At 57.8% G+C, this 23,240-nt stretch overlaps 1 protein-coding gene across 6 annotated transcripts; it reads right to left on the minus strand.

Moving 5' to 3' along the window:
* Positions 1-464: 464 nt before the first annotated feature.
* Positions 465-23,189, minus strand: PNPLA6 (patatin like phospholipase domain containing 6). Of its 6 annotated transcripts, none has more exons than XM_059918597.1 (34): positions 23,022-23,189; positions 21,779-21,847; positions 21,355-21,442; positions 21,101-21,183; positions 20,813-20,910; positions 18,913-19,053; positions 18,665-18,824; positions 18,093-18,173; positions 17,743-17,871; positions 17,310-17,390; positions 17,061-17,223; positions 16,633-16,716; positions 16,216-16,325; positions 15,919-16,074; positions 15,754-15,831; positions 10,520-10,725; positions 10,169-10,300; positions 9,957-10,080; positions 9,387-9,500; positions 9,041-9,116; positions 7,138-7,278; positions 6,857-6,920; positions 6,402-6,570; positions 6,022-6,204; positions 5,735-5,853; positions 5,391-5,547; positions 4,989-5,105; positions 4,832-4,901; positions 4,275-4,391; positions 2,371-2,672; positions 1,308-1,424; positions 1,082-1,184; positions 862-971; positions 465-757 (listed from the first exon to the last, which is right to left on the minus strand). In XM_059918597.1, the coding sequence occupies exons 2-34, from the start codon at positions 21,803-21,805 to the stop codon at positions 686-688; spliced, it is 3,972 nt and encodes a 1,323-aa protein (XP_059774580.1). In that variant the 5' UTR covers positions 21,806-21,847; positions 23,022-23,189; the 3' UTR covers positions 465-685. The 6 variants fall into 6 exon arrangements, with proteins under 6 accessions (XP_059774580.1, XP_059774579.1, XP_059774578.1 ...); XM_059918596.1 differs by having other exon boundaries at positions 7,138-7,281; XM_059918595.1 differs by having other exon boundaries at positions 15,919-16,086.
* Positions 23,190-23,240: the final 51 nt, after the last annotated feature.

Genomic DNA, 23,240 nt, shown 5'->3' on the forward strand with positions numbered 1-23,240 from the left:
GTGAAATAAGCCAAACACAAAAGGCCAAATAATGTATGATTCCACTCACGTGAGGTCCACAAACAAGTCAAATTCCTAGGGACAGAAAGTAGAGTGGTGGGGACTGGGGGCTGGGGGAGGGGAGCAGGGACTGAGTGTCTCATGGGGACAGAGTTTCAGTTTGGGAAGGTGAGACACTTCTGGGGATGGATGGTTGCACAATGTGAATCTATTTGGTGCCACTGAACTGTACACTTAAAAATGGCTAAAATGATAAATTTTATGCCATACATATACATACATATGTGTGTGGGCCTACAGGTGAATGTGGGGATGGCCACTCCCAGTGGGGGAAGCTCAGCCCGAGGCTGGGAGCGCAGGTCATGGTGACAAGCTCAAGGCCGTTTCCGGCCCCAGCCCGGGCCATCCTGAGCATGGAAGGTGGGGCGAGGTGCCCCCTGAACCCAAAGATGAGATACGGCCGCTTCCGAGAGGGGAAGGTTTATTGGTGTGACTGATCAAGGGTCATCAGTGCAGTGCTGCCCGTCCCCCGGGGGACAAGCCAGTCCAGTGTGTGGACCCTGGGGGCTGGGGGTCAAGGGGCACCCCGGGGGATCACAGGCATAGCAGCAGGCAGAGGGGGAGTGAGCCGCCCCCAGAGGGCCCACCCCTAGTCCAGCCCAAGGTGGGACCCCTCTCGAGGTCCTCAGGCATCCGCAGATCTGGGGGGGTTCTGCGGCAGACAGCTCCGGTGCCGGAGGATCGACTTGCCCTCCTCCTGCAGGGACAGGGGCGACCCCGCTCGTGTCACACAGCCCGGGACACCGGCACAGTCAGCCGGGTCTCCCCACCTTGTGGGGGGCCCGGGCCGCCCGCTCTCACCGTCTCGGAGGCAGTGCTGGGGCTCGCGCCCTCCGGAGAGCCCCCTTCGTCCCGCGAGCAGTCTGGTCCCGCGTCCTCCTCGTACTCCGTCAGGCAGTCCGACTCTTCCCCTGGAACGGCAGTGGGGGAAGTTGAGGGCGCTCGGGCTGGGCTGACCTCTCCAGCCACCAGTACACCGACCCCAGCCCCACCCTCCTGGGGACGCCCTCAACCCCCTCACCATCTGCACAGCCGTCGGAAACAGAAACATAGCTCGTGGGGGGCTCGATCCGGGACACGATCTCCGCCAAGTCGGTGAAGCCGGAGCTGGGGAAGGCGAGCACCTGCGGGGCGGCGTGGGTGAGGCTCTCGGGGTCGTCTGGGGTCTGGGGGAGACCCAGAGGGGACTGGGGGTGGGGGATGTGTGGTCAGAGTGGCCCCGTCGGAGAAGGAGGGCACAGGCTTACGTCTGCACGGCGGCTCTCGTTAAGATCTGCAGACCGTCGGTCCGTGAGCATCTTTTCAATGACGTCGCCCCGGCTCCAGCCCCCAAACACGGCCTTCCCGTACTGGTAGCCCACATCCTGCAGGAAACGAGGGGGCTGGGGCCATGTCTGCAACCCCCGGGGGTGTTCTTCTCTGCCTCATCTTCTCTGCTTATCCCCACCCTGCCTGCCCCTGCCCTGGCCCCTCAAAAGCCTGATGCTCTGGGGGAGCTGGCATTTGAGACTACACTGATTTCAGAGTCGGCCATACGTAGCACACTCACCCCCATGTCCTCTATCCTGTGCCCCTGCCAGACATTACCAATCACTCTTTGCACATTCTTTCCCACTCAGCCCCATGCAGTGTGCCAAGTACCAAATGATTCGAGATGGCGGTGTGCAGGCTTATTTCAAGGTCTGCAAATATGCGGTATACCCGTAAATATCACCATCTCCCATGCCCATAACAGACATCACTAATCCAGCATGGCATGTCTTCCCAGTGAGCCCAGAAAGGGAATCAGACATTTTTACTCAGGGCTCTGGGCAGCAGCTACTGATCATATTCTTTTCTTTCTTTCTCTTTTTTTTTTGGCCACACCGCACGGCATGCGGGATCTTAGTTCCCTGACCAGGGATCAAACCCGTGCCCCCTGCATTGGAAGCATGGAGTCCTAACCACCGGACAACCAGAGAAGTCCCAGCTACTGATCATTTTCAGTTGGCATGGGCTATGACACATTTTTCTGGGTCAGTGGCACATTATACACAGTGCTCCATCCAGAGTATCCCAGAAATGGCATTAGAAATCTCTACAGCGTGCTTCAGGCAGTGCAGCTGGCACATATTAAGAAACTTAGTTTGCACATACACATGTACATCCCCTTGCCACACTCACTGCAGACGTCACTGATTGATTACCATTCTATTCCCCACGGATCCCAAATGCAGCCCTAGAATCCTTCCCCTCATGTTGCTCTGGGCTTTCAGTAGTAAAGCTCTGCCGGACCACCCCACTGGCACCAAGTGGCTCCCACCCGCTCACATAGATCTGGTCGAACTTCCCAAAGTCCATGGTCTTGAAGCAGTCAATGGGTGGGCGCAGGTACTCGCAGTACGAGCTGGACTTCACGACCTCCAGCTGCCGCACGCAGGACACATAGGCCAGGCGAGACTGGATCTCGGCCATGTCTGGAACCTTGATCTTGTCTGCCCAGGGGTTCAGCCGCTTCCACAGCAGCCACCAACCAGAGAGGCTGTCCCCGTAGGTGCTGAGGTCCGTCTCATCCTGGCTTCCCACGTCGATGGCGATGACCGTCTTGGCACCCATGCTGCGAGCAATGTCCGCTGTGGGGCCGGGGGGTCAGGGGGCTGTTCTCCACCAGGACTGAGGCAGGGAAGTTCAACCCAGCCCCACAAACACCATCATGCACGTGGTCACGCAAAAAAAAACCATGCGAACAACATGCAGGCATGCAAAGGGTATGGCTGTAGAGGCCGATGATGTGGAGGAGGGGATGGGTGTTGGAGTTTTTAGGTCTGGGGAACCAGGGCCAGAGGAATGGAGAAGATGGAGGCAGAGGGATAAAGTCACTGGGGAAAGAGACACAAGGTCAGACACATGGGGGACAAAGATATGGAAGGAGAGTGACACGGAGAGACAGATTATAGTAAGGATACCAGGAGGCAGAGATGAAGGGATCAGAGTCATGGAAACAGACGGAGGGTCAGAGACACAGGGAGATGTGGGAATAAAGACATCGGGAGACAGAGCCGCGGGGAGAGAAATGCAGGGGACCAGAGACAGCAACAGAGATTCGTGGGAGAGAGAGATATCAGGGGCCAGAGATATGCAAGGAGAGAGAATCCAGGTGGAAAGAGGGATCTTGAGGCTGAGACAAGGGACACAGAGCAAAGAGCCGGATCAAGGAGATTCAGGCAGCAGGACGGATGGGGTGAAGGGTGGGGTGATGGCGCGGTGAGGAGGGTGCTGTAGCCGTGGGTCTGTGTGCCCCACTGAGGGCCCCTGAGTGGGTCTGGGGGTGCCTGGGGGGACATGGACAGGGTCCTGTAGCCAGGTCCAGTCCCCAAAGACACCTAAGTCTCCATCAGACTTTGCCCGTGTCCCTCACAAGCTTGTCTGTGTCTGTGTCTGTGTGTGTGTGTGTGTGTCTGTGTCTCTGTGTGCGCTGTACGCACCCCTATCAGGTATGTGCATGTCCTGTCTGTATGTTTGTGAACACACCCACCTCTGGGTATGCTATGCCTCTGTACACACACCCAGGACTGTTTGTATTCCTTTCCCGTGTCCCTAGATCAATGTCTAAGTATGTTTCTTTGTGCGTCCAAGTGTGCCCGTCCACCTGTGAGTTTGTACACACTTGCTCACACGCATGAGATTGTGTGAGTGCAAGTATCTGTACAGAACGCCTATGCAGGAGTTGGCAAGCTGTCTGTAAAAGGCCAGAGAAAAAATAATCTCGGCTTTCCAGGCCATATGGTCTCTGTTGCAACTACTCAACTCTGCTGTGCAGACATAGCCACAGACAAAGGATAAACGATTAGGTGTGGCTGTGTGCCAATAAAACTTTATTTACAAAATCAGGCAGGGGGCCAGATTTGGCTTGTGGGGTGCAGTGTGCGGATCCCTGATCTATGGGACCTCAAGCGCCTGTGTAGCCAGCGTAGGTGTCTACTTGTGTTTGCACGCCACTGGGTGTGTGGAATTTTAAGTTGCAACCCCCCTGCCTCTCATCTGCATGCTTCAAGTGAGTGGGTGTGAAAGAAAGCTCGTCGTGGAGGTGCCCCACCCACCTGCGTGTGTCCACGCTTGCCCTGTGTGTGTGCGTGTCAAATACAGCACGTGGGCGCATCCTTCACCTGCACACACACGTCTGCCATGAGCTTGCCCGCGTGTCTGTGCATGGGGACAAGCAGGCGGCTACTTGCCTGGCAGGTTGTTGATGTAGCCGCCGTCCATGAGGAGGTGCCCGTCCTTGGGGTCGCACAGTGGCGGCAGGTATCCCGAGAGTGTCATGCTGGCACGCACGTATCGCCACAGGGAGCCTGCCCGGCGGGACACACAGACACAGACACGCACAGGCACACTCAGACATACTTGGAGGCCCGGCCAGCCCGGGGGGCTCGCTGACCCGGCACGTTGTTGACGTAGCACCCGTCCACCAGCAGGTGCCCGTCCCTGGGGTCGCAAGGCGGGGGCAGGTAGGGGCAGTAGGAGGCACTGGCCCGGATGTAGCGCCACACGCAGCCTGCGGGGACTGGTGTGAGGGGGTGAGGCGCCCGACGAGTCTCTCGGCCTCCTGCCCGCGAGGACAGACATACCTGGGGCCTCTGGGGCATTAGTGGGTGACGATTAGTGCTCAGCACTCAGGCCAGGAGGGGTGGTCACTCATGTTAACAACGTCCCAGATGCTCGGCTGCCCCTTCCCCGCACCCATTCCCCACGTGGCTACAGTGGTTTTGGTGGGGCCGGCTGGGGTACCCACCATCTTTGTGGACACGCATGGCCGAGGCGGTGATGTCCGTGGTCACGTTGAAGTACGGCAGCCACAGGTCCTACAGGGACAGGGACTGAGGTCCAGGAGGAGTGGGGACTCCTGTGGGGAGGGGCAGGGGAGGGGCAGGCATGGGGGAAGAGTGCACCTCGATCTGCTTGTCCTGGAAGACACGGTGGATGCTGCGGTTGAAGGCCGACCCCGTGAACATGGAGGTGACGGGGTAGGTGAGGTCCAGCACGGGCTCCAGAACTGAAGTCATGCTCTAGGGGCAATGGGCCAGCGGGGGGTCAAACAGGAGTCACTTGGGAGTCACTGACTAGGCAGTCCCTAAGGGGCCTGATTTCTCCAGCTGGGAGCTGGAAACTAGGGTCACTAGCCAGGAAGTCACGGAGGGCGGTCATCCAAGGTCCTGGAGGTATCTCTATAAAGGATCCAGGTGGGTTTCACAGATTAAGACGGGGAGGGTCAGGAGAAACCCAGAAGCCCCTCTAGGGTGAGGTTTCAGGGTGCTCCTGGGGTGGGGGAACCCCCTCCCCGCAACACACACCTTGGCCCACTCCCGGGCCCGCTGCTTAGTGCGGCTGGCGCTCCGCTCCTCGGCGTACAGGGCCCCGATGAAGGAGCCGATGGACGTGCCGCCCACCAGGTCGACGGGGACCCCCGCCTCCTCTAATGCCTTCAGCACCCCGATGTGTGAGCAGCCCCTGCAAGGTGGAGACCCAGTGACCCTCTGGGGATCCCCTAAGCCCCACCCCCAGGAATCTTATCCCTTCTCCCTCACCTGCAAGGCAGGTGGTGCCGGCCCGCCCCTATGGGATCGCGCCCAGGGAGTCAGCTCTACCCCTCAGGGCCCCTGGCCCCGCCCCTGCCAGCGCGGACCCCGCCCCTCACCTGGCCCCGCCCCCGCCCAGCACCAAGGCGATGGTGTTGCCTGTGAGCACCCGCGCCAGGCGGGAGAAGTCGCTGTGCCGGTCTGCGCGCCTCGAGAAAACCTTCTCGTAGAGCTCGTGCTGGCGTGAAAGGAGAGAGACGCGGCCCATGAGGATGCGGGTGTAGGAGGAGGCGTCTGGACCTCCAAGACACTGCCCCGGCCCCTCTGGTCTCTAGGCCGCGCCCCTCCAGTAGCCACGCCCCTGAAAGGTCCAGCGAGCCGACCCGTCCCCTGCAGGGCCCCTCACCAGCTTGGCGGGGCTGCGGCGCGAGAAGAGGCGGCGCGGACAGCGCAGATGCAGGTGCCCCGAGCACCAGCTGCGCATGTTGAGCCACTCCACTGTGCGCGTGGGGCCCTGGCCCTCCTCGCGGTGCAGCAGGACCAGCTGCTTGAGGGCGCGCACTGCCGTGTTCTCCAGCATCTGCTCCAGCTTTGGGGGGCGGGGGGAGAAGGGGGAAGCACGGAAGTCACTCTCACCCGTGGTTTCCTCCCTGCCCCTCCCACACCTGGCCCCGTAGTTCCTGGTCACCTAGCCCCACCGGTGAGGGTGCACGTGGCCCGGCGCAGGCACCGGAGGGCAGGGGGCGGGATCCCAGGGATGGGGGTCACTGTGAATGGTCTCCGGACCTGGCCAAGCGTGGGCTCCTGGTCGCCAAGGCCCACGATGAGGATGCAGTCGGCCTGGCGCAGGCAGCGCAAGGTCCAGGGCGTCAGCGATGCGTCTGTCTGGTAGAGCACGATGCGGTGCGTGTCCTCCTGCTGGGCCAGCCACCCCGACAGCCGGAATTCTTGGATGCTAGGATGGGGGTGGGGGAGCGTCATCCTGGGGCTGGTCAGGGGTCCCTGCCCTCAGGGACCATGTAGCTCCATTGCTCTGGGGAGGGGGACCTGGACATCCAAGCCCCATACGTCTGCATCCTCCAGGGGCGGATTCACTCCACTGTCTCCCCAGTGACCAGAGGGATGGGGGGGCGCATGCTCCTTGTTTCACAGCCTAGATCTCAAATGAGATCTGAAAGAATCTTACGCTTTGAGCTTATCCCTCGCGCCCCACCCTAACCTCCTGCACCCCCAACACACACCTGTCCAGCGCAGAGGCCCCCAGGCGCGCCCGGATGATGTCACTGTTGAGGAGAAGTGTGGGGCCTGGGGATGGGTGAGGAAGGGTGTTTAGGAACCCAGGTCAACGGAGCTGGAGGGCCCTCCTATAAGACAATACCACCCACTCCGCTCCCACAGCCCTGCTCCAGCCCCCCAGCCCCACCTCTGACCCACCCAGGTGTCTCCATTCATTGGCCAATGCCCCCACCCACGTGCGCCTTGCCCCATGTAGACCGAAAGCCTGCCCTTGCCCACGACTGACCGATGGCTTGCAAAGCATGCTGCAGCTCCAGCATGAAGGCCACCATGGGCACCTCGGCACACACGGGCAGCACTGCCACTGTTGCCAGGTTGCTGGCTGGGTTGGTGAGCTCCGAGTGAGGGGGAACGCCTAGTCCCGAACCTGCTGAGACCCCAAAGGATGGTATTTGCTGTGCAGTCCTGTGTCCGGAAAGGTCACCTCTCCTCTGCCTTCTCAGAAATCCCTGTTCCTTGTTCCTCAGCTGAGGCTTAGTGATGCCGTAGTGAAGGTCATGGCCTCGATCCTAGCCTCACAGCCTCAGCCACTGTCCTTGATAAGACCTGGCTATCTGACCTTCAGTTCTGGCCCAATCTCCTCAGTGGCCTCCATTACACAACTGTATAACCATTGCTGTTTTCCACTCCACCTGCGTGGACTGATCTGTGCCCCTACACCATTCTGGCCTCGGGGCCTCTGTCCACTAAAGGGACTTGGACACAAAACTAGACGGAAATAAATGTATTTTTGATGCACTGATTGCTTCTCAGCTTCTCTACTTACACTTTAGACCAAGCCATCAACCCCCATCTCTTGACCGGACTTCTCCCTGCCTCCTCTCCTCCAGTTCTTCCTATAACAGTCTGAACAAGTTCAAATGCCTTTCGACGGCTCCCAGTCCCTGCATGACTTGCCCCCCCCCCCCGCTATTCCTCCCCCTCACTCACTTCCCTCCTTGAAGTGTTTCAACACCACCAAACCCTGTGTGCAGAGCCTTCAGAGTTCTGCCAGCGTCTGGCCCCATCTCATTTATCAAGTCTCAGCTCATTGTCCTCAGAAAAGCCTCCCTCCCTCCCTCCCCTAGTCATACCCCATCAAGACCCTATTTTGTTTTCTGCACAGTACATTATCCGACATTGTACTCTTTGTATTTTAAAAACTGTATCTTGCTTCCGAAGCTGTAAACCCTTCTAGGGACTTTGTCTGTCTTGTGCATTCTCCAGGTTCCCAGAGGTCTGAGATTTTAAAGTCCCTGCCCCTATATCTGCCCCAGAATCACACCAAGGGCAGTCCTGGCAGCTGGGTGGGAGAGAACGTGTATTTGTGTGCTTGGTGCAAGACTGGGGGAAAAGTTTATCGGGGAAGACCCTGGGCATGGGGGCAGTTCTTGGCCACGGCTCACCCCCTGCCTCCTACCCTCAGGATCCAGGTGCCAGGGCTGATGGGGCAGAAGCCCCTTGGGGGAAAAGGAGAGTAGAGGTTGCCAGGCTGGTCCAGGGTCAGGTCACCATAACACAGAACCTCAGGTCCATATTTCTGCACATCTCGAATCTGACTCAATTTCCCAGTGTATCCTAGCTGACGGAAACCACATCTCCCAGCATGCCCTGGGAAGGGACCCACACCACCATCACCCCCAGCATGCACTGGGACAGGGACCATCTCCCAGCATTCACCGGGACCAGGAACCACATCTCCCACCAGGCTGGTAACCTACAGAGCCACTTTCCAACATGCCCTGGGCCCCAAACACCACCCCATAGACTACACTTACCAGCACACTTTAGTCTAGGTTTCCGCTTCCTATTATGTGGACTCCATCCTCCAGCCAACCCTGATACCCAGAACCAAGCTTGCCCTAAAGACTCCACCTCTCAGCACCACTGATACTTCAGATTCCATTAACAAGCCGGCCCTGGGTCCAGGACTCCGTTTCCCAGCATGCCCAAGAACCCCAACTGCAGCCCACAGCATGCACCGGAACTCGGAACTCGGATTCCCACTTCCCGCTTGAAGCCCCGCCCAGAGCAGGTTATACGTGGGACTCCACTTCCCAGCATGCCCTGGGTTCATGGCTCCCTCTCCTAGCTCGTTCTGGGCATTGGACTAGATCCCTTAGCATTCGCGGGCGCCGGCCAGCTCTCACCTGGGAAGGGTCCTTGCAGCTGCTGCAAATTCCCCAGAATTTTCTGGCTCAGCAGGTGGATGAGGCGGGTCACGACCTGGGGCGTTGGAGGCCGGCGGTCCAGTGAGACTGGAGGAGCAGTTCTGCACCATCTTTTCCTCCTCTACCAGGGCGCCTGGGTCCCTGTTACCTGAGCCCCACCCCATGAGCCCCGCCCTCACTTGGAGGCTTCACCTCCTTCCTAGGGCTCCACCCCCATCTAACCCCCCTCTCCACACATTAGGCCCTGCCTTCTCTGGGTACCCGCCCCCACTCCTATCTGTCCAGCCCCCATTAGGAGAACAGCCCACAACCGAGCGAGCTGCACCTGCGGGTATCGACGTTTGATGTGGCCCAGGGTGCCCTCGGGGAGTTTGGCCAGCTCTGTGTCGCGCACCGCGTGCACCGTCGTGGCACGTGGCTGCCTGGTCAGCGCCTCCACCTAGGGGATAGCGTGTCTGACCAGGGCTGCGTGAGCCAGGAGCTTGATAGGTAGCGGGGAGGACTACCATGGGTGCAGAGAGGAGGCGGTACCGAGTCCCCCCCACCCCACCCCACCCCCCAGATGGGGGTGGAGAGAACCAAGCCTCACTACCCATCTCGGGGGTCTGAGGAAAGGGAGCGGACAGGAGGACAGGGGTCCACACCGGCGGGGGTCCCCTCTTCTGATGGAGAGAGGTCTGGAGACCGATTCAGATCAGACTCACCACCCTGGTGAGGTTGCCCCCATCGCCCCGCCCCACGGAAAGGAGCTGGGGAAAGTGGATCGCACGAGGTCATAGGTTGGGGAGGGAGCGTTCACTACCCCCAACAGGTTACCCGGGATGAAGTGTATGTTGGGCGTGGGGGGAAACTGGACTGGGAGAGGTTAGAGGTCAGTGGGTGGGGCCGAGCTCACCACTCCTATGAGATCCCCGCGGCCGTACTCGCCCACCAGCTCCTTCTTGCCGTTGCCACGCTGGATGACACTTCGCAGCCGCCCATTGAGCACGATGTAGGTGCAGTCGGAGCGGTCGCCCTGCCTGGGGTGGCGGTGGGAGGGGCGGGTCAGACAGGGTAGGGGTCCTCGTAGGCAGGGCCTGAGGGGAGAGGTGGGGGCGGGGCCTGCACCTGTACAGTGCGCGTCCCGCCTCCACCGCTGTCCAGTCGATGGCGAAGTCCATCTGGCGCACGAAGGGTGACATCCTCGCGGCCACGGTCTGCGCGGCGCTCAGCACTACACTGGGCTGTGCACGCATGATCCTGTGGGCGAAGGGCGGGGGTGCATGGGCCGGGGGCGCCCTAGAACGGCCCTTAGGGAGTGGAGAGGGTGGGTGATGGCCTGGAGGTGGGACAGGAAGGGCTCAAAGCTGCCCTGGAAAACTGTTGGCTGTTCAGAGGGATGGCCTCATGCAGGGCAGAATGGAGTTGGTCGGGGCTGCCTGAGCGTCACCCCCACCCAAATATCGGGCCCAGTCATACTCATAGAAGTCGGACTTGGAGATCCGCAGGAAGGTGCAATCACGCTGGGCTCGCAGCGTGAAGATGAGGGGTTCGCCGGTAAGCACGGCCAGCTGTCCCACCAGCTCTCCGGGCTGCACCACGAACAGGCACACGTCTTCGGCCTTGTCGATCATGCGCTGGTAGACGTGCAGGCAGCCCCAGAGCACGAAGTGCAGGCTCACATCCTGTAGGGCAAGGGCCAGGAGATGGGCACAGGGGCACCACCTCACCCACAACTCAGGTCAGTGCACTCCAGAGGAAAGGTTAAGGAAGGAAAAGTTGGAGGGAGTGAAGGCTTTCTATAGCACTGAGCTGAGCAGCATATGTATCTATATTCCCACTCAGCACCCAGAGCAGACACTGCTAATGGATCACCCAACTCAGCCCAGATTAAGGCCCATGAATTCTTTTCAACACAGCCAGCAAGAGCCTACGAAGACTGGCTACACAGGAGCATGGCTGAGCTTAGAGACTCTTTGCTTGTGCTGGGCAACTGCATAGCTGCATGGCCAAGAATAAAGTTGGATTCTCAGCTTATGCCATATTAAAATGGATCAAAGACATGAATCTGAGAGCTTAAACTATAAAACTCTTAGAAGATGGGACTTCCCTGGTGGCGCAGTGGTTAAAAATCCGCCTGCCAATGCAGGGTACACGGGTTCGAGCCCTGGTCTGGTAAGATCCCACAGGTCGCCGAGCAACAAAGCCCGTGCACCACAACTACTGAGCCCGCGTGTCACAACTACTGAAGCCTGCGCGCCTAGAGCCTGTGCTCCGCAACGAGAAGCCACCACAATGAGAAGCCGGTGCACCACAACGAAGAGTAGTCCCCGCTCGCCGCAACTAGAGAAAGCCCGCGTGCAGCAACGAAGACCCAACGCAGCCAAATACATACATACATACATATATACATACATACATAAAACTCTTAGAAGAAAATATAAGGGTCAATCATGGTCACACTGAATTTGGCAACAGAATCTTGGATATGATACTAAAAGCCCAAGCAACAAAATGAAAAATAGATAAACTGGACTTCAACAAAATTAAAAACTTTTGAGTTTCAAAGGGCACTATCAAGGCAGTGAAAGGACAACACACCGTATGGGAGAAATATTTGCCAATCATATATCTGCTAAGGGTCTGGTATCCAGAATATGTAAAGAAGTCTTACAACTCAGTACTAAAAAGACAAATAACTCAGTTAAAAAATGGGCAAGGGCTTCCCTGGTGGCGCAGTGGTTAAGAATCCACCTGCCAATTCAGGGGACATGGGTTCGAGCCCTGGTCCAGGAAGATCCCACATGCCACGGAGCTACTAAGCCCGTGCACCACACCTACTGAGCCTGTGCTCTAGAGCCTGCGAGCTCCAACTACTGAGCCCGCGTGCTACAGCTACCGAAGCCCTCGCGCCTAGAGCCCATGCTCCACAACAAGAGAAGCCACTGCAATGAGAAGCCCACGCACTGCAACAAAGAGTAGGCCCCGCTTGCCGCAACTAGAGAAAGCCTGCGTGCAGCAACGAAGACCCACTGCAGCCAAAAATAAATAAATAAAATAAATTTTTAAAAAATGGGCAAAGGCTCTGAATAGACATTTCTCCAAAGAAGATACATGAATGGCCAGTAAGCCCATGAAAAGATGCTCAACATCATGAATCATTAGGGAAATGCAAATCAAAACCACAATGAGATGCCACTTCACACCCACTAGGATGGCTTGAATCAAAAAGTGTTAGAGAGGATGTAAGAAACTGGAATCCTTACACACTGCTGGTGGGACTGTAAAATGGTGCAGCCACCGGGAAACAATCTGGCCAAAAATTTTAAAGTCCTCAAAGAATTAAAAATAGAGTTGCCGGGGACTTCTCTGGTGGCACAGTGATTGAGAATCCACCTGCCAATGCAGGGGACACAGGTTCAAGCCCTGGTCTGGGAAGATCCCATATGCCACGGAGCAACTAAGCCCGTGCGCCACAACTACTGAGCCTGCGCTCTAGAGCCTGCGAGCCACAGCTACTGAGCCCACACGCCGCAACTACTGAAGCCCGTGTGCCTAGAGCCTGTGCTCCACAACAAGAGAAGCCACCGCAATGAGAAGCCCGTGCACCGCAACGAAGAGTAGCCCCCGCTCACCGGAACTAGAGAAAGCCTGCATGCAGCAACAAAGACCCAACGCAGCCAAGAATAAAAAGAAAAAAAAAATAGAGTTGCCATATGACCCAGCAACTCAACTCCTAGGTATCTACCGAACAGAAATGAAAACGTGTCCACAAAGACATCTGCACATAAACGTTCATAGCCGCATTATGCCTACTAGCCAAAAGGTAGAAATAACTCAATGTCCATCAACTGATGAATTAAGAAGCAAAACGTGGTCCATTCATACAATGGAACAGTAGTCAGCCGTAATAGAACGAAGCAATGACACATGCCACAACATGCATGAACCTTGAAAACATCATACTAAGTGAAAGAAGCCCAGACACAAGGGGCCACATATTGTATGATTCCATTTATATGAAATGTCCAAAACGGGCAAATCTATAGAAACGTAAGATTAGTAGTTGCTTAGGGCTGGGGCTGTTTAGGAGGTAGGAGACTGATGGCTTAAGGGTATGGTGTTTCTTTTTTAAGGTGATGCTCTAAAATGCACAGTGGTGATGGTTGCACAACTATGTGAATATACTAAAAACCACTGAATTGTACTCTTTAAATGGGTGAATTGTATAATGCATGAATTACGTCTCTAAAACTATCACCAAAAAAAAAAAAAAAAAAAAAATCCCCTTTGGGAAGTTCCCTGGTGATCTAGAGGTTAGGATTCGCCACTTTCACTGCTGGAGCCCGGAGCCTGGCTTCAGTCCCTGGTCAGGGAACTGAGATCCTGCAAGCCGGGCAGTGCATCCAAAAAAAAAAAAAAAAAATCCCCTTTGCTCCCAGTTCCCTTGTTCCACTCCATCCCTGTTGACTTCCTTTTGTTTCCTACAGATGGAATAGCTCTACCACAGGACATTTGCACAAACTGTCCCCTCTGCATAGAATGCTCTTTCCTTCCCCTTGCACCTAGTTAATTCGTCCTCATCCTTCCTCCTTCTCTGGAGGTCACTTCCACAGAGACACTGCCTTGACTAAACCAGACGTTGTGGACTGAGAACATCTCCTTTGTAGCACTAAGCACATATGATTTAGCAACCATTTGTGTAATCCTTTGACTGTAATGGCTGTCAGAACTATGAGCTTCCCAAAGGCAGGGGACCCCACTGGTGTTTCTTGCCTCTGCAACAACCCTGGGACACAGCAAACGCCCCTCTCCCCTCTGGTTAGCCTGCCCAGCTGGATGCCGCTCTGTCCCACCCTTTCAAATAAGGAACTGAAACCGCCCAGAGACAGAAAGGTTCCTTCCTCATTCATTACACAAACCTGTCTGACACCCCACAAAGCCCCAGATGAGTGCCAAAACACTGCAAGGATCCCTGGGAGAGGCCCAGGCCCAGGAGACATACACACACGCTGGGACCTTCCAAGATAGAATTCCCAGACTGGGTTTGGGATATAAATGGGAGTGATTAATAGTAGGCTGCCATTTGTCCTCAGATTGGGAAGCATGTTTTTTTCCACTGCAGGACTTCTCAGAGCCTTGAATATGCTAATAATGCTCACTGGGAGCTGCCAAGAAGGGGTAAAATAACCTGCGTTTCTCCAACATGTTGCACACAGACCCCTTGTGATATGGCTGTTCCATGAAATACACTTTGGGAAATGTTTGTGGAAAGCGGGGTTTCTCAACCTTGGCAACACTGACATTTTGGACTGGAGAATTCTGTTGTAGGGGGACTGGCCCATGCAGTCTCGCATCCCTGGTCTCTAACCCATTAGATGACAGTAGCACCCTCCCAAGTCAATCAAAAATGTCTCGACGTTGCCAAATGTCGTTGACAACGACGTTGAAAACTATTGGTGTAAAGTTTCAGAGGGGGGCACAGCAGACCAGCTTTGTCCCTAACAAAGTCCTGAAGACCCCGAGGAGCCTGGTGTGTTAGCAGGCTGGGCTGGGGCTGGGGCCGGGCCGGGCTGAGCCCAGCAGAGGCTCCTAGATAAGCAGGGGCCCGGGGCCCCTGCAAGGGCCATGGTGTGACCACACTTCCTCAGCCAGTCCCTCAAGTACCTCAAACAGCTGGCACAAAACTTCCTCTGCAGAAAGGAGCCCACCCTGCAATGAGCAGCTCGACGTGGCAGCTCAGTCAACTGATCACGTGATATAACAACAACCCTTAAGTCAACCATACTCCAATAAAAATTAAAAACAACAACAATAACCACCCAGCCAGCTAATAGCTGGGCCACCCCCAGCCCCTCCCCCAAGCCCCGGGCTCCTCCCCTGAGCCTGGGGCGGTGCTGTGGTCTCAACGCCTAAGTCATGTCACCCCTACTGTCACCCCCACCCCATCCCCCGACTGGGAGCTGCTGCTCCAACCCTCCCCTGGCCTGTCACCCTTGCAAACCCTAGTAGCTGCGAACTGGGTATTTCCTGTTTCATCCTCACAACAATTCTAGCAGAGAGTTATGACCCTCATTCCGCAGGCGAGGAAGATGACAAGTTTCTAGATGATTCACCCAAGGTCACACAGGGAGTCAGGGCAGAGTCCAGATTTCACCTTTGGCTTCCTCCCTAACCCTCCTCCTCTGTGCTCCTGGGCTGTGACGTCACAACGGGTCTCAGTTTCCCCGCCTGGAGAATGGACGGCTTAGTGGGATGCACATTTTCCCACACCTGTGTGTTGCCAGGAGGCACTGAAATCCAGCTCGTGGGGCTAGTTCCCGGCCTCCAGGTCCAGATTCTGACCTGCACCCGTTTACTGAGGGCCCCCATCCCAGCAGGGACCCAGGAATGAGAAGCAGACAGAGCATCAGAGTATGCTGTAGAGTTGAAAGGTCAGAAAATGGAGGTTGCAGGAAACGCCAGGACAGGGAAGAGAAATCTAGGGGTGGGGGTCCTAGTGTAAAAGGTTCAGGGATTAGAGGAGAAAGGTCAATATGTCCAGAGAAAATGGGGAGGGAGGGCTGTGAGTCAGAGTCATAGGATCCAAAGGTCAGGGGTTGGAAATCATATACTGGGAGGTCTACACCTAAGGTGTAAAGGCAAGGATCAGAGATCAGAGAGAGAGGCCTTGGGTCGGGGCTGCATGATCGGCGTCCAGGGCTCAGCCTCACCTGGTCCCCCTGGCGGGCAATGATGGTGCCGGCTTTGGTGTGATGCAGCAAGACGCGGCTGTTCAAAAGGGAGGGGTCCTGGGGAGGAAGGAAAGGGGGTTGAGACTGGCCCAGCCAGGCCTCCCACCCCCCAACCTGGTCCCCCAGACGCCCTCAGCTGCCCACCTCAATCCGCATCAGCTTGGCCAGCTCCCGCTTCGCCGCCTCAAAGATGCTGCTCGTCTGGCGGCCTTGGTAGGGCCCGAAGGGGCACCCGCCGGTGGCCGACTCGTCCTCACAGTAGCTGTATTCACAGGCGCCGGCTGGCTGCTCCCGGGCCTCCTGAGTAGGGGTCTGTGTGGGGCAAGGCCTGTGACCTCCCTGCTCCCACCCGACCTTCCTCCTCGGGGGACTCCACCTGTGGCCAGACCAGGGTCCCAGGAGGGGACTGGGGTGGGGTGGGGGAAGAAGGCAGGTCCTTACCCGAGCCAGGGCTGCCTGGAGCCCCACTGAGGCCTCTTCCTGCAGGGACACGGAGATCCGGCCCCGCTCATATGCCATGTCGAAGTCCGAGCGAGGGCCACCCTGCAAGCCTGCAGTGGGCAGGGGGCAATAAACGCAATAAAGATGAGAGTGACCATAGCTGGAGTCTAAGCAAGCACTACCTATGTACCCGAGGCCATGGCTACACAGACATGATTAATCGATCACCGCTCTGTCCCTCGCAATCCTTCTCACCACAGTTGGGAGGGCACCATCTCAACGACTACCCGCAAAAAAAAGACATGAGAAAGTGCTGCCAATATTCCCATTTCACGGATGAGAAAAATCAAGACTGGCAGGCCTGCATCCAACCCAGAAATTCGATGGCCTCCCCCCACTCCACTTGGTGCCCCAAACCTGAGATGTCCACGGGCATCGAGATGCAGCGACTCAGCAAGGGGGCCGAGGGGGCTTCCAGGGATGTGGGCTTCACTGGGTCCCCTGGGGGAGACGCGTGTTCAGGCTCCAGTTCCTCAGAGCGCCCAGGACTGGGGGTGGGGAGCTGAAGGGGGCCTGGGGAGGGGTCATCTCAGAGTCCCTGGGGCCTGGGGGACTAGGAAAAGTGATTCCAATGGGCCCGTGGGACTGAGGCCAGGGCTCCTGGGGGAACCAAACAGGAGTCACACCTGGGTACCTAGCTAAGCGGGTCCCTGGGGGGCTGGGCAGGTCAGGTGGGAGTATCTGAGGAACTGAGACAGGCATTCAGGGGCAGAGCCTGGGCTTCTTGGGAGTGGGCTGGGCCAGCCTACGGTTCCTGGGGGTCAGGCAGGGGCCATCTTGGGTACCTGCAGTTCCAGGCAGTGGGGCCCCGGTGGGGTCAGGCGGCCGGCCAGGCGTCTCCCTCGGCTCCTCAGAAGCCGAGGTGCTGACCGTCCGCTTGGAGCCACGCACAGGGCTGGTGCGGGCTGGGAGGCCCGGGCTGGGGAAGAGGCGCAGGGGCTGGATCTCCTGGGGGCAGAGGGGATCCTGTGGCGTGTCCGGGGAGGCACACGCCACACACCCCTCCGGCCCCTGGTGCTCTCCACGTAACTCACATGGCTGAAGAGCTCATTGGTCAGGCCCAGGTAGTTGTGAAGTGCCAGGAAAGTGACCCGCTGCAGCCTCACCATGATGATCTTTGGGGACATGGTCGTCAGAGGAGGGGGCCAGGGAGAAAGAGGGTGAGCCACAGGACTTAGCACTAAGGGGGTGAGGCCGTGGATGGGGAGATGGAGATGGAGCTAAGGTCAGAAGGTCAAGGTCGGAGCAGGAAGGGGCTGGGCAGGGCCCTAGGAGCCAGGGAGAAACCGACAATCAGGCGGCAGAAACCTGGGGACATGGGGTGGAGGCAGCTCATGGGAGGAGTCAGGGAGGTCTGGCTGCTCAGGTCCGATAAGCACAGCTTCAGTGCCTGCTGGCTGCTGGGTCCCAGCGCCGGGAGCCTGTGACGGGTGGGGGGTTATGGAAGGAAGTGGACGGCCCGCTGACCTGCACGACCCGCACCAAGCTCTCGGGATACTTGGTGAAGACGGCTGAGAAGGCCTCGACTGGAAGCCGCAGCACCGTGGAGTCTCGGGCCGCCCGAGCGGACACAGTGCGCTGGGGGTGCTGGTGACCCTGGGGGTGCAGGGGGCACAAGGAGAATCAAGGTCAGGGGCTGTGAGAGCCCCCCTTCCCGCTCCCCCCCGACCCCTCCTGATGCCACTGCCTTGAGGGACCACTGGCAACATCAGGGACGCATCAGAGATGGGGGCCCTGGGGGTGACCCTCTCCAGCCCAGCCTGGTGGCTGTGGCCTCCCAGCCAGCCTCCCCAGCCCCCTCCGTACTGGTCACTCACGGTGATGACATCCAGGATGCTCAGCAGGCTGTTGACACTGTCCCCAGGAACCACTTCCTTCACCACACACTCCTTGCCATCCTGAGACACGGGGTGGCGGAGGGGCGCACTGACCAGCGCTGCCCCTGCCCTGCCAGCCCACATCCTGCCCCCCGACCACGCCACTGGTCCTCACTCTCCCTCGGTGATCACTGACACCCGGACCCCACTGAACCTTCCGGCCAGCATCACTAACCATAACCGGTGACTGGGCAGACCACCCCAGATGCCCTTGGACACCCGTTCCCAACTCCTGCCTGCACATCTCATAAGACCACCAATCCTGGGAGTTCCCTGGTGGTCTAGTGGTTAGGATTTGGCGCTTTCACTGCCGTGGCCTGGGTTCAATCCCTGGTGGGGGAACTAAGATTCCACAAGCTGTGCCTCGCGGCATTGCCAAAATTAAAAAAAAAAAAAAAAGCCCACCAACCCTGCTGACCAAAAGCACTGCCTGTCCCCAGTGACCGCTGCACCATTGCTCATCCCTGCCGCCCATCTCCCCGTGGTGCCCCCCGGAGGGGGAGCCCACTCACAGGAGCCGGCAGACAGAGCTCCAGCAGCCCATCCTGCACCACGTAGATGCTGGCATCGGGCTGGCCTGGCCGGAAGACGTAGTCACCCTGGCTGAGCCGCTGAAAGACCATGTGCCGGCACAGCTCCAGGAAGAGCGGCTTCTCAAAGTGGCCCAGCACCCTGTTGGATAGGGACTGGTGAGTGGAGAGATGCAGGAGGTCAGGTCAGCCCCAGCTCTGCAGCCCCCTGCCTGCACCCTGACACTGACCGGACGTTCTTGAGCATGTAGAGCACCTCGGAGGGCAGGTGGGAGTTGGCCAGGTCGCCCTCGGTCAGGTCAGCCTCCAGCACCGCAGGCGGGGGCTCCTTCCGCTGCAGCGTTGGCGTCTCTTTCTGGATGCGCAGGATCCTGGTGGGAGGAGAGGGGAGCGAGGGGGGGTGGTGAAAAGCAGGGAGAGGGCTCAGGAAGACCTGAGATCCCCCACAGAGCCCTTCCCTGGGGTCACCAGAGCAGGGCTCAGCAAACTCTGGCCCGCTGGCCAAATTAGGCCAGCCACCTCCTTTTGTAAATAAAGTTTTATTGGCACAAGCTATTAATACATTCATTCATTTACATATTGTCTGAGGCTGCTTTAATGCTACAACAGCAGAGTTGAGTCGTTGCAGCAGCGTTGCGTGCAGCCTGCAAAGCCCCAGATGTGGCCCAAAAAAGAAAAAAGTTGCTGACCCCTGAAATAAAACCCTGAGGTCACCCTTCACCAGTCACAGGCTCCCTAGATGGACCCTCTCATTAAGTGGATCCCTGACACAGCTTCCAAGATATGGGCAGACCCCAGAAAAGTGCCTCTGTTCATCATGGGACCCCATATATTGCACGCCTCCATCATGTAGCCTCTGTCATGTAGGCAGAGCCTTGGGGTAGCTTCCATTATATCAGGAGACCCCAGATACAGCCTCTCTGATCCTTGTAAAAATCCCTGAGATAACCCTTCCTCCCCAGTCTCAGACAACCCTGAGATAGCCTCTTTGATGGTCACAGAGACTCTTGAGATAGCCCTGGTTACATGCAGAGAATCCAGATACAGCCCCTCTGCTAACCATGGACCTAGGAGAGCTCCTCCCTGGGAGTCACAGTTGCTACTGAAGACAGTCCTTCCACCAGTCACAAAATGCTCAAGATAGACCCTCTAGAATGAGCTTGAACTGAGTTCAACTCCACATTACAGAGAAATCCAGAAATAGTTCCTCTTCTGATCAGGAAGATCCTTGGGCTAGCCCTTGCCCAGGTCACAGAGAGCTGAGATAGCTCTCTCAAGGTCACGGCACCATCAGCGTAGCTCCTTAAGGGTGTGCAGACACTGAAACCTCCCCCAGGAGGTGGACAGACCCTCAACTAATTGTGAAAGATCTAGAGATAGCCCTCCTACTCAAGTCATAGAAAGCCATGGGATAGCACACCTGTTGACCATGGACATCCCTGGAATGGCCCCTCAGTGCGAAGAAACACTTGAGACAGACCTTCAAAATAGACTCTGTGATGTCAGGAGACCCCAGAGCCAGCTCCTAACTTGGAAAGATCCCTGAGAGAGCCTTTCTCAGAGACCCTGAGGGAGCCCTTTGCTGATGATATGCCCTGACATGCCCTTCCTGTGTCTCTAGCGCCAAAAGATTCTTGAGATGACTCCTAGGGAACAGAACCCCCTAACAAAGCCTCCGTGTAGTGTGGGAAAAATCCAAGGGAGGTGACATAGAGAGATGCTTTCTGATGCAGAGAGATTGCTGAGATAACCCCTAGGGAACAAAAGCCAGAGATAGCCCCTCCTGCAGGCCCCAGAAAGACCTGCGATAACTCCAGTGAGACTCTGGAATAAACCCTCTCGTGTGAGGACCCCAGATTTGACCCCTAAGGGTATGACAAGACATCCGAGATAGTGCCTGGGGATTAAATAACTCACGGATGCCCCTGTGGCAGGGAACATCACTGAGAGAGCCCTCATGTGATAGAGACAGCCTGTCTGGTGGGGGAGAGCTCTGAAATAGTCCCACTGACATGGAAAGACTCCTAAGACAGTCCGTGGGGTTCAAAGAAGCCTGAGATACACCCTTCGGTGTGGGATGATCACTCAAAAAACCCTGGACAGCCCCAAGTACACCTAGCACAGCCTTACTTCTTAGCAATGTTGAGCATCTTAAGTTTCTTCTTCATGCGTGGCCGGGAAGTGGTGGAGACGGAGGCGTCCACCAGCGAAGAAGTGGATTGTGATACCTGGGAGGATTAAGGTGGGGGGGAGGTGGGAGGAATGCGTCAACTGCCAGTTCAGACCCTAGGGAAGAGGAGGGGGGCAGATCCAGAGGCCCTTGATCAAGGAGGGCGGCCGGCTTACTACGAAGTATAACTAGGGAAAGGGCAGGGTCTCTGTGTGGCCAGTGGGAGCCCCAGGGGGTCCCAGACTCACCTTCCGCATAATCTTCCGGCCATAGAAAAGCACTTTATCTCTCTTCCGGAATCGATACCGCGGGCCATCCGGGGCTGGGGTTTCTGGGGATAAGTGCGGAGAGGGGCATTCTGAGCTCCACGCACACTCCGCACGGGCCAGAGATGGCGACGCTGCGTACAGGCTCCAGCAAATCCCATCTCTACTGCCTCAGGGGCCCGGACATTTCAGCTTCCCATCCCTCAGCACCCCCAGAAGGCCCTCTGGGTCCTCACTCGGCACTCGAAGCCTCCGCACCAGCAGGAGGATGAGCACGGCCGTGACCAGCACCGCGACTCCAGCCCCGATCATCACACCCAGCACCTGCGGGACGAACGGCACTGGCTGCGCATCGCATACCCGCTCCGCCAAGCCTTCCCCGGGGGCCGGGACGCCCGGGACCTCATCCCACTGAGCCAAGGCCGCCTCCGAGATCGCAGTCGGCCCGGGCCTCGACGTCCCCATCTGCAAAATGGGCCAGCGCTGCTCCCTCCCCTGGGGAGCAACGCTGTCTGGAGGCTCGGCGGCCCGCAGTGCACACCGGGAAACGTAGTTCCGCCTGAACAGACGCAGACTGGTTCTCGCGGGACCGCGATGATGCGCGCTGAGCACGTCGGGAATTGTAGTCCCCGCGGCGCCACACAAACCCCCAACCCTTACCATTCCGGTTTGCAGCGGCGCCTCCATCAGTTGTTTCAGGCTGGGCGGCAGGTCTGGTAGTTCAGACTCCTGGGGAGAAAGAAGCAGGACGAACCCGGGCAAGTCATCACTCTGGGCCCGCCCCTCCCCTGCTGCAAGCCCTGCCCCCTTCGTACCCACTGCCGGGGCGGCTTCTCCGCAGGCCTGGGGGCGACTGAAGGGGCGCTGCGGAGCAGAGGGGTGGGGCAAATTGACCTCGGGGCCCGAGCTAGGGAGTAAGGTGGGTCCCCGGGTCCCCCACCAGGCTCCCCTTACCTACGCACCAGGCCGACCTGATGCCCCACTTATCCAGACCCACCCCGGGGCCAAAGGGCAGCCGGCCGGGCACCCACTGTTAGCAGCCAGCGAACAAGTCCCTGAAGGGGCACGGATCAATCCTGATCCACCGAGCCCTAGGTCGCACCCCAGCACCCCCTGCGAAGACTGGATGCCCGCACCCCACGAAAACTGGGCCCGAGTCATGGGGCCGGGGAGATGCCTGGCTCCCGGCCCAAGCCTGGCCCCGGGGAGACAGAGGCTGGGGCACGGGGGAGTGCAGCCAGGAGCTCCTTCACAAGGGGTCGTGGTGCAATGCCGAGGTCTCAGTAGCATCCTGGGACGCTCGGAGTGGGGTGGGCTCGCAAAGTGTTACTGGGTGATGCTGGAGGTTTACTGTCACGTAATAGTAAAGTTATGGGGTCTCTGATGGTGCGGATTATCACTGGGACTCCAGGAACGATGCTGGCGCCATTGCTGGGAAACGTAACCAGGGACGCTGGAATTACGGGTGGGGGGGTGGGGGGGATCACTAGGAAGTTACCGAGAGATTCTGAGGACTACAGGACTATTACTGGGAAAACCGGGAGCTGGTTGGGCACGTCCCTGGAGTCGTTCGAGCATGATACTGAGGAATGCTGGAATATTACTGAGACTTTTCTGGGAGGCTGAGGCTGTTTCTGGCGCCATTCGAGTATTAATGGAAATTTGGGAGAGTCACTGGGTCCTTGAGACATTACCTGTAAAATTCACGGGGGACTAGTCCCCTTCCAACCGAGGGTGCACCTGGCTACCGGTGCGAAAACACCTGCCGGAAGCTGGGGCATGGGGGAGACGGGAGAGTCAGAAAGTCGGGAGCTACCGGGAATCGGCGGAGGACACACCTTGGGAAAGCCGAGGGCTCGCTAACAACCCGCGAAGGGACGGGGCGAAGAAAACCCGGACTCACCCAAAGGGCCGCAGCCGGGATCCACTCTGCGCCAACTCCGTTAACGTTCTGCCCAGCGCCGCAGGCGCGGCCCCTTTAAGTTATTCACCACAGGGTGCGCCACGGCCCCGCCCCCGCCATGTTTGGAAGGTCGCGCTGAGCCAGCCACACTGAGTGTGGCGACGCTTTAAAGGGACCGAAGACCAGTTGGCGCAGGGAATACCCCTCCCGCTAGAAATG

Source organism: Balaenoptera ricei, chromosome 3 (assembly GCF_028023285.1).
Source record: "Balaenoptera ricei isolate mBalRic1 chromosome 3, mBalRic1.hap2, whole genome shotgun sequence".
Taxonomy (NCBI): Eukaryota; Metazoa; Chordata; class Mammalia; order Artiodactyla; family Balaenopteridae; genus Balaenoptera; species Balaenoptera ricei.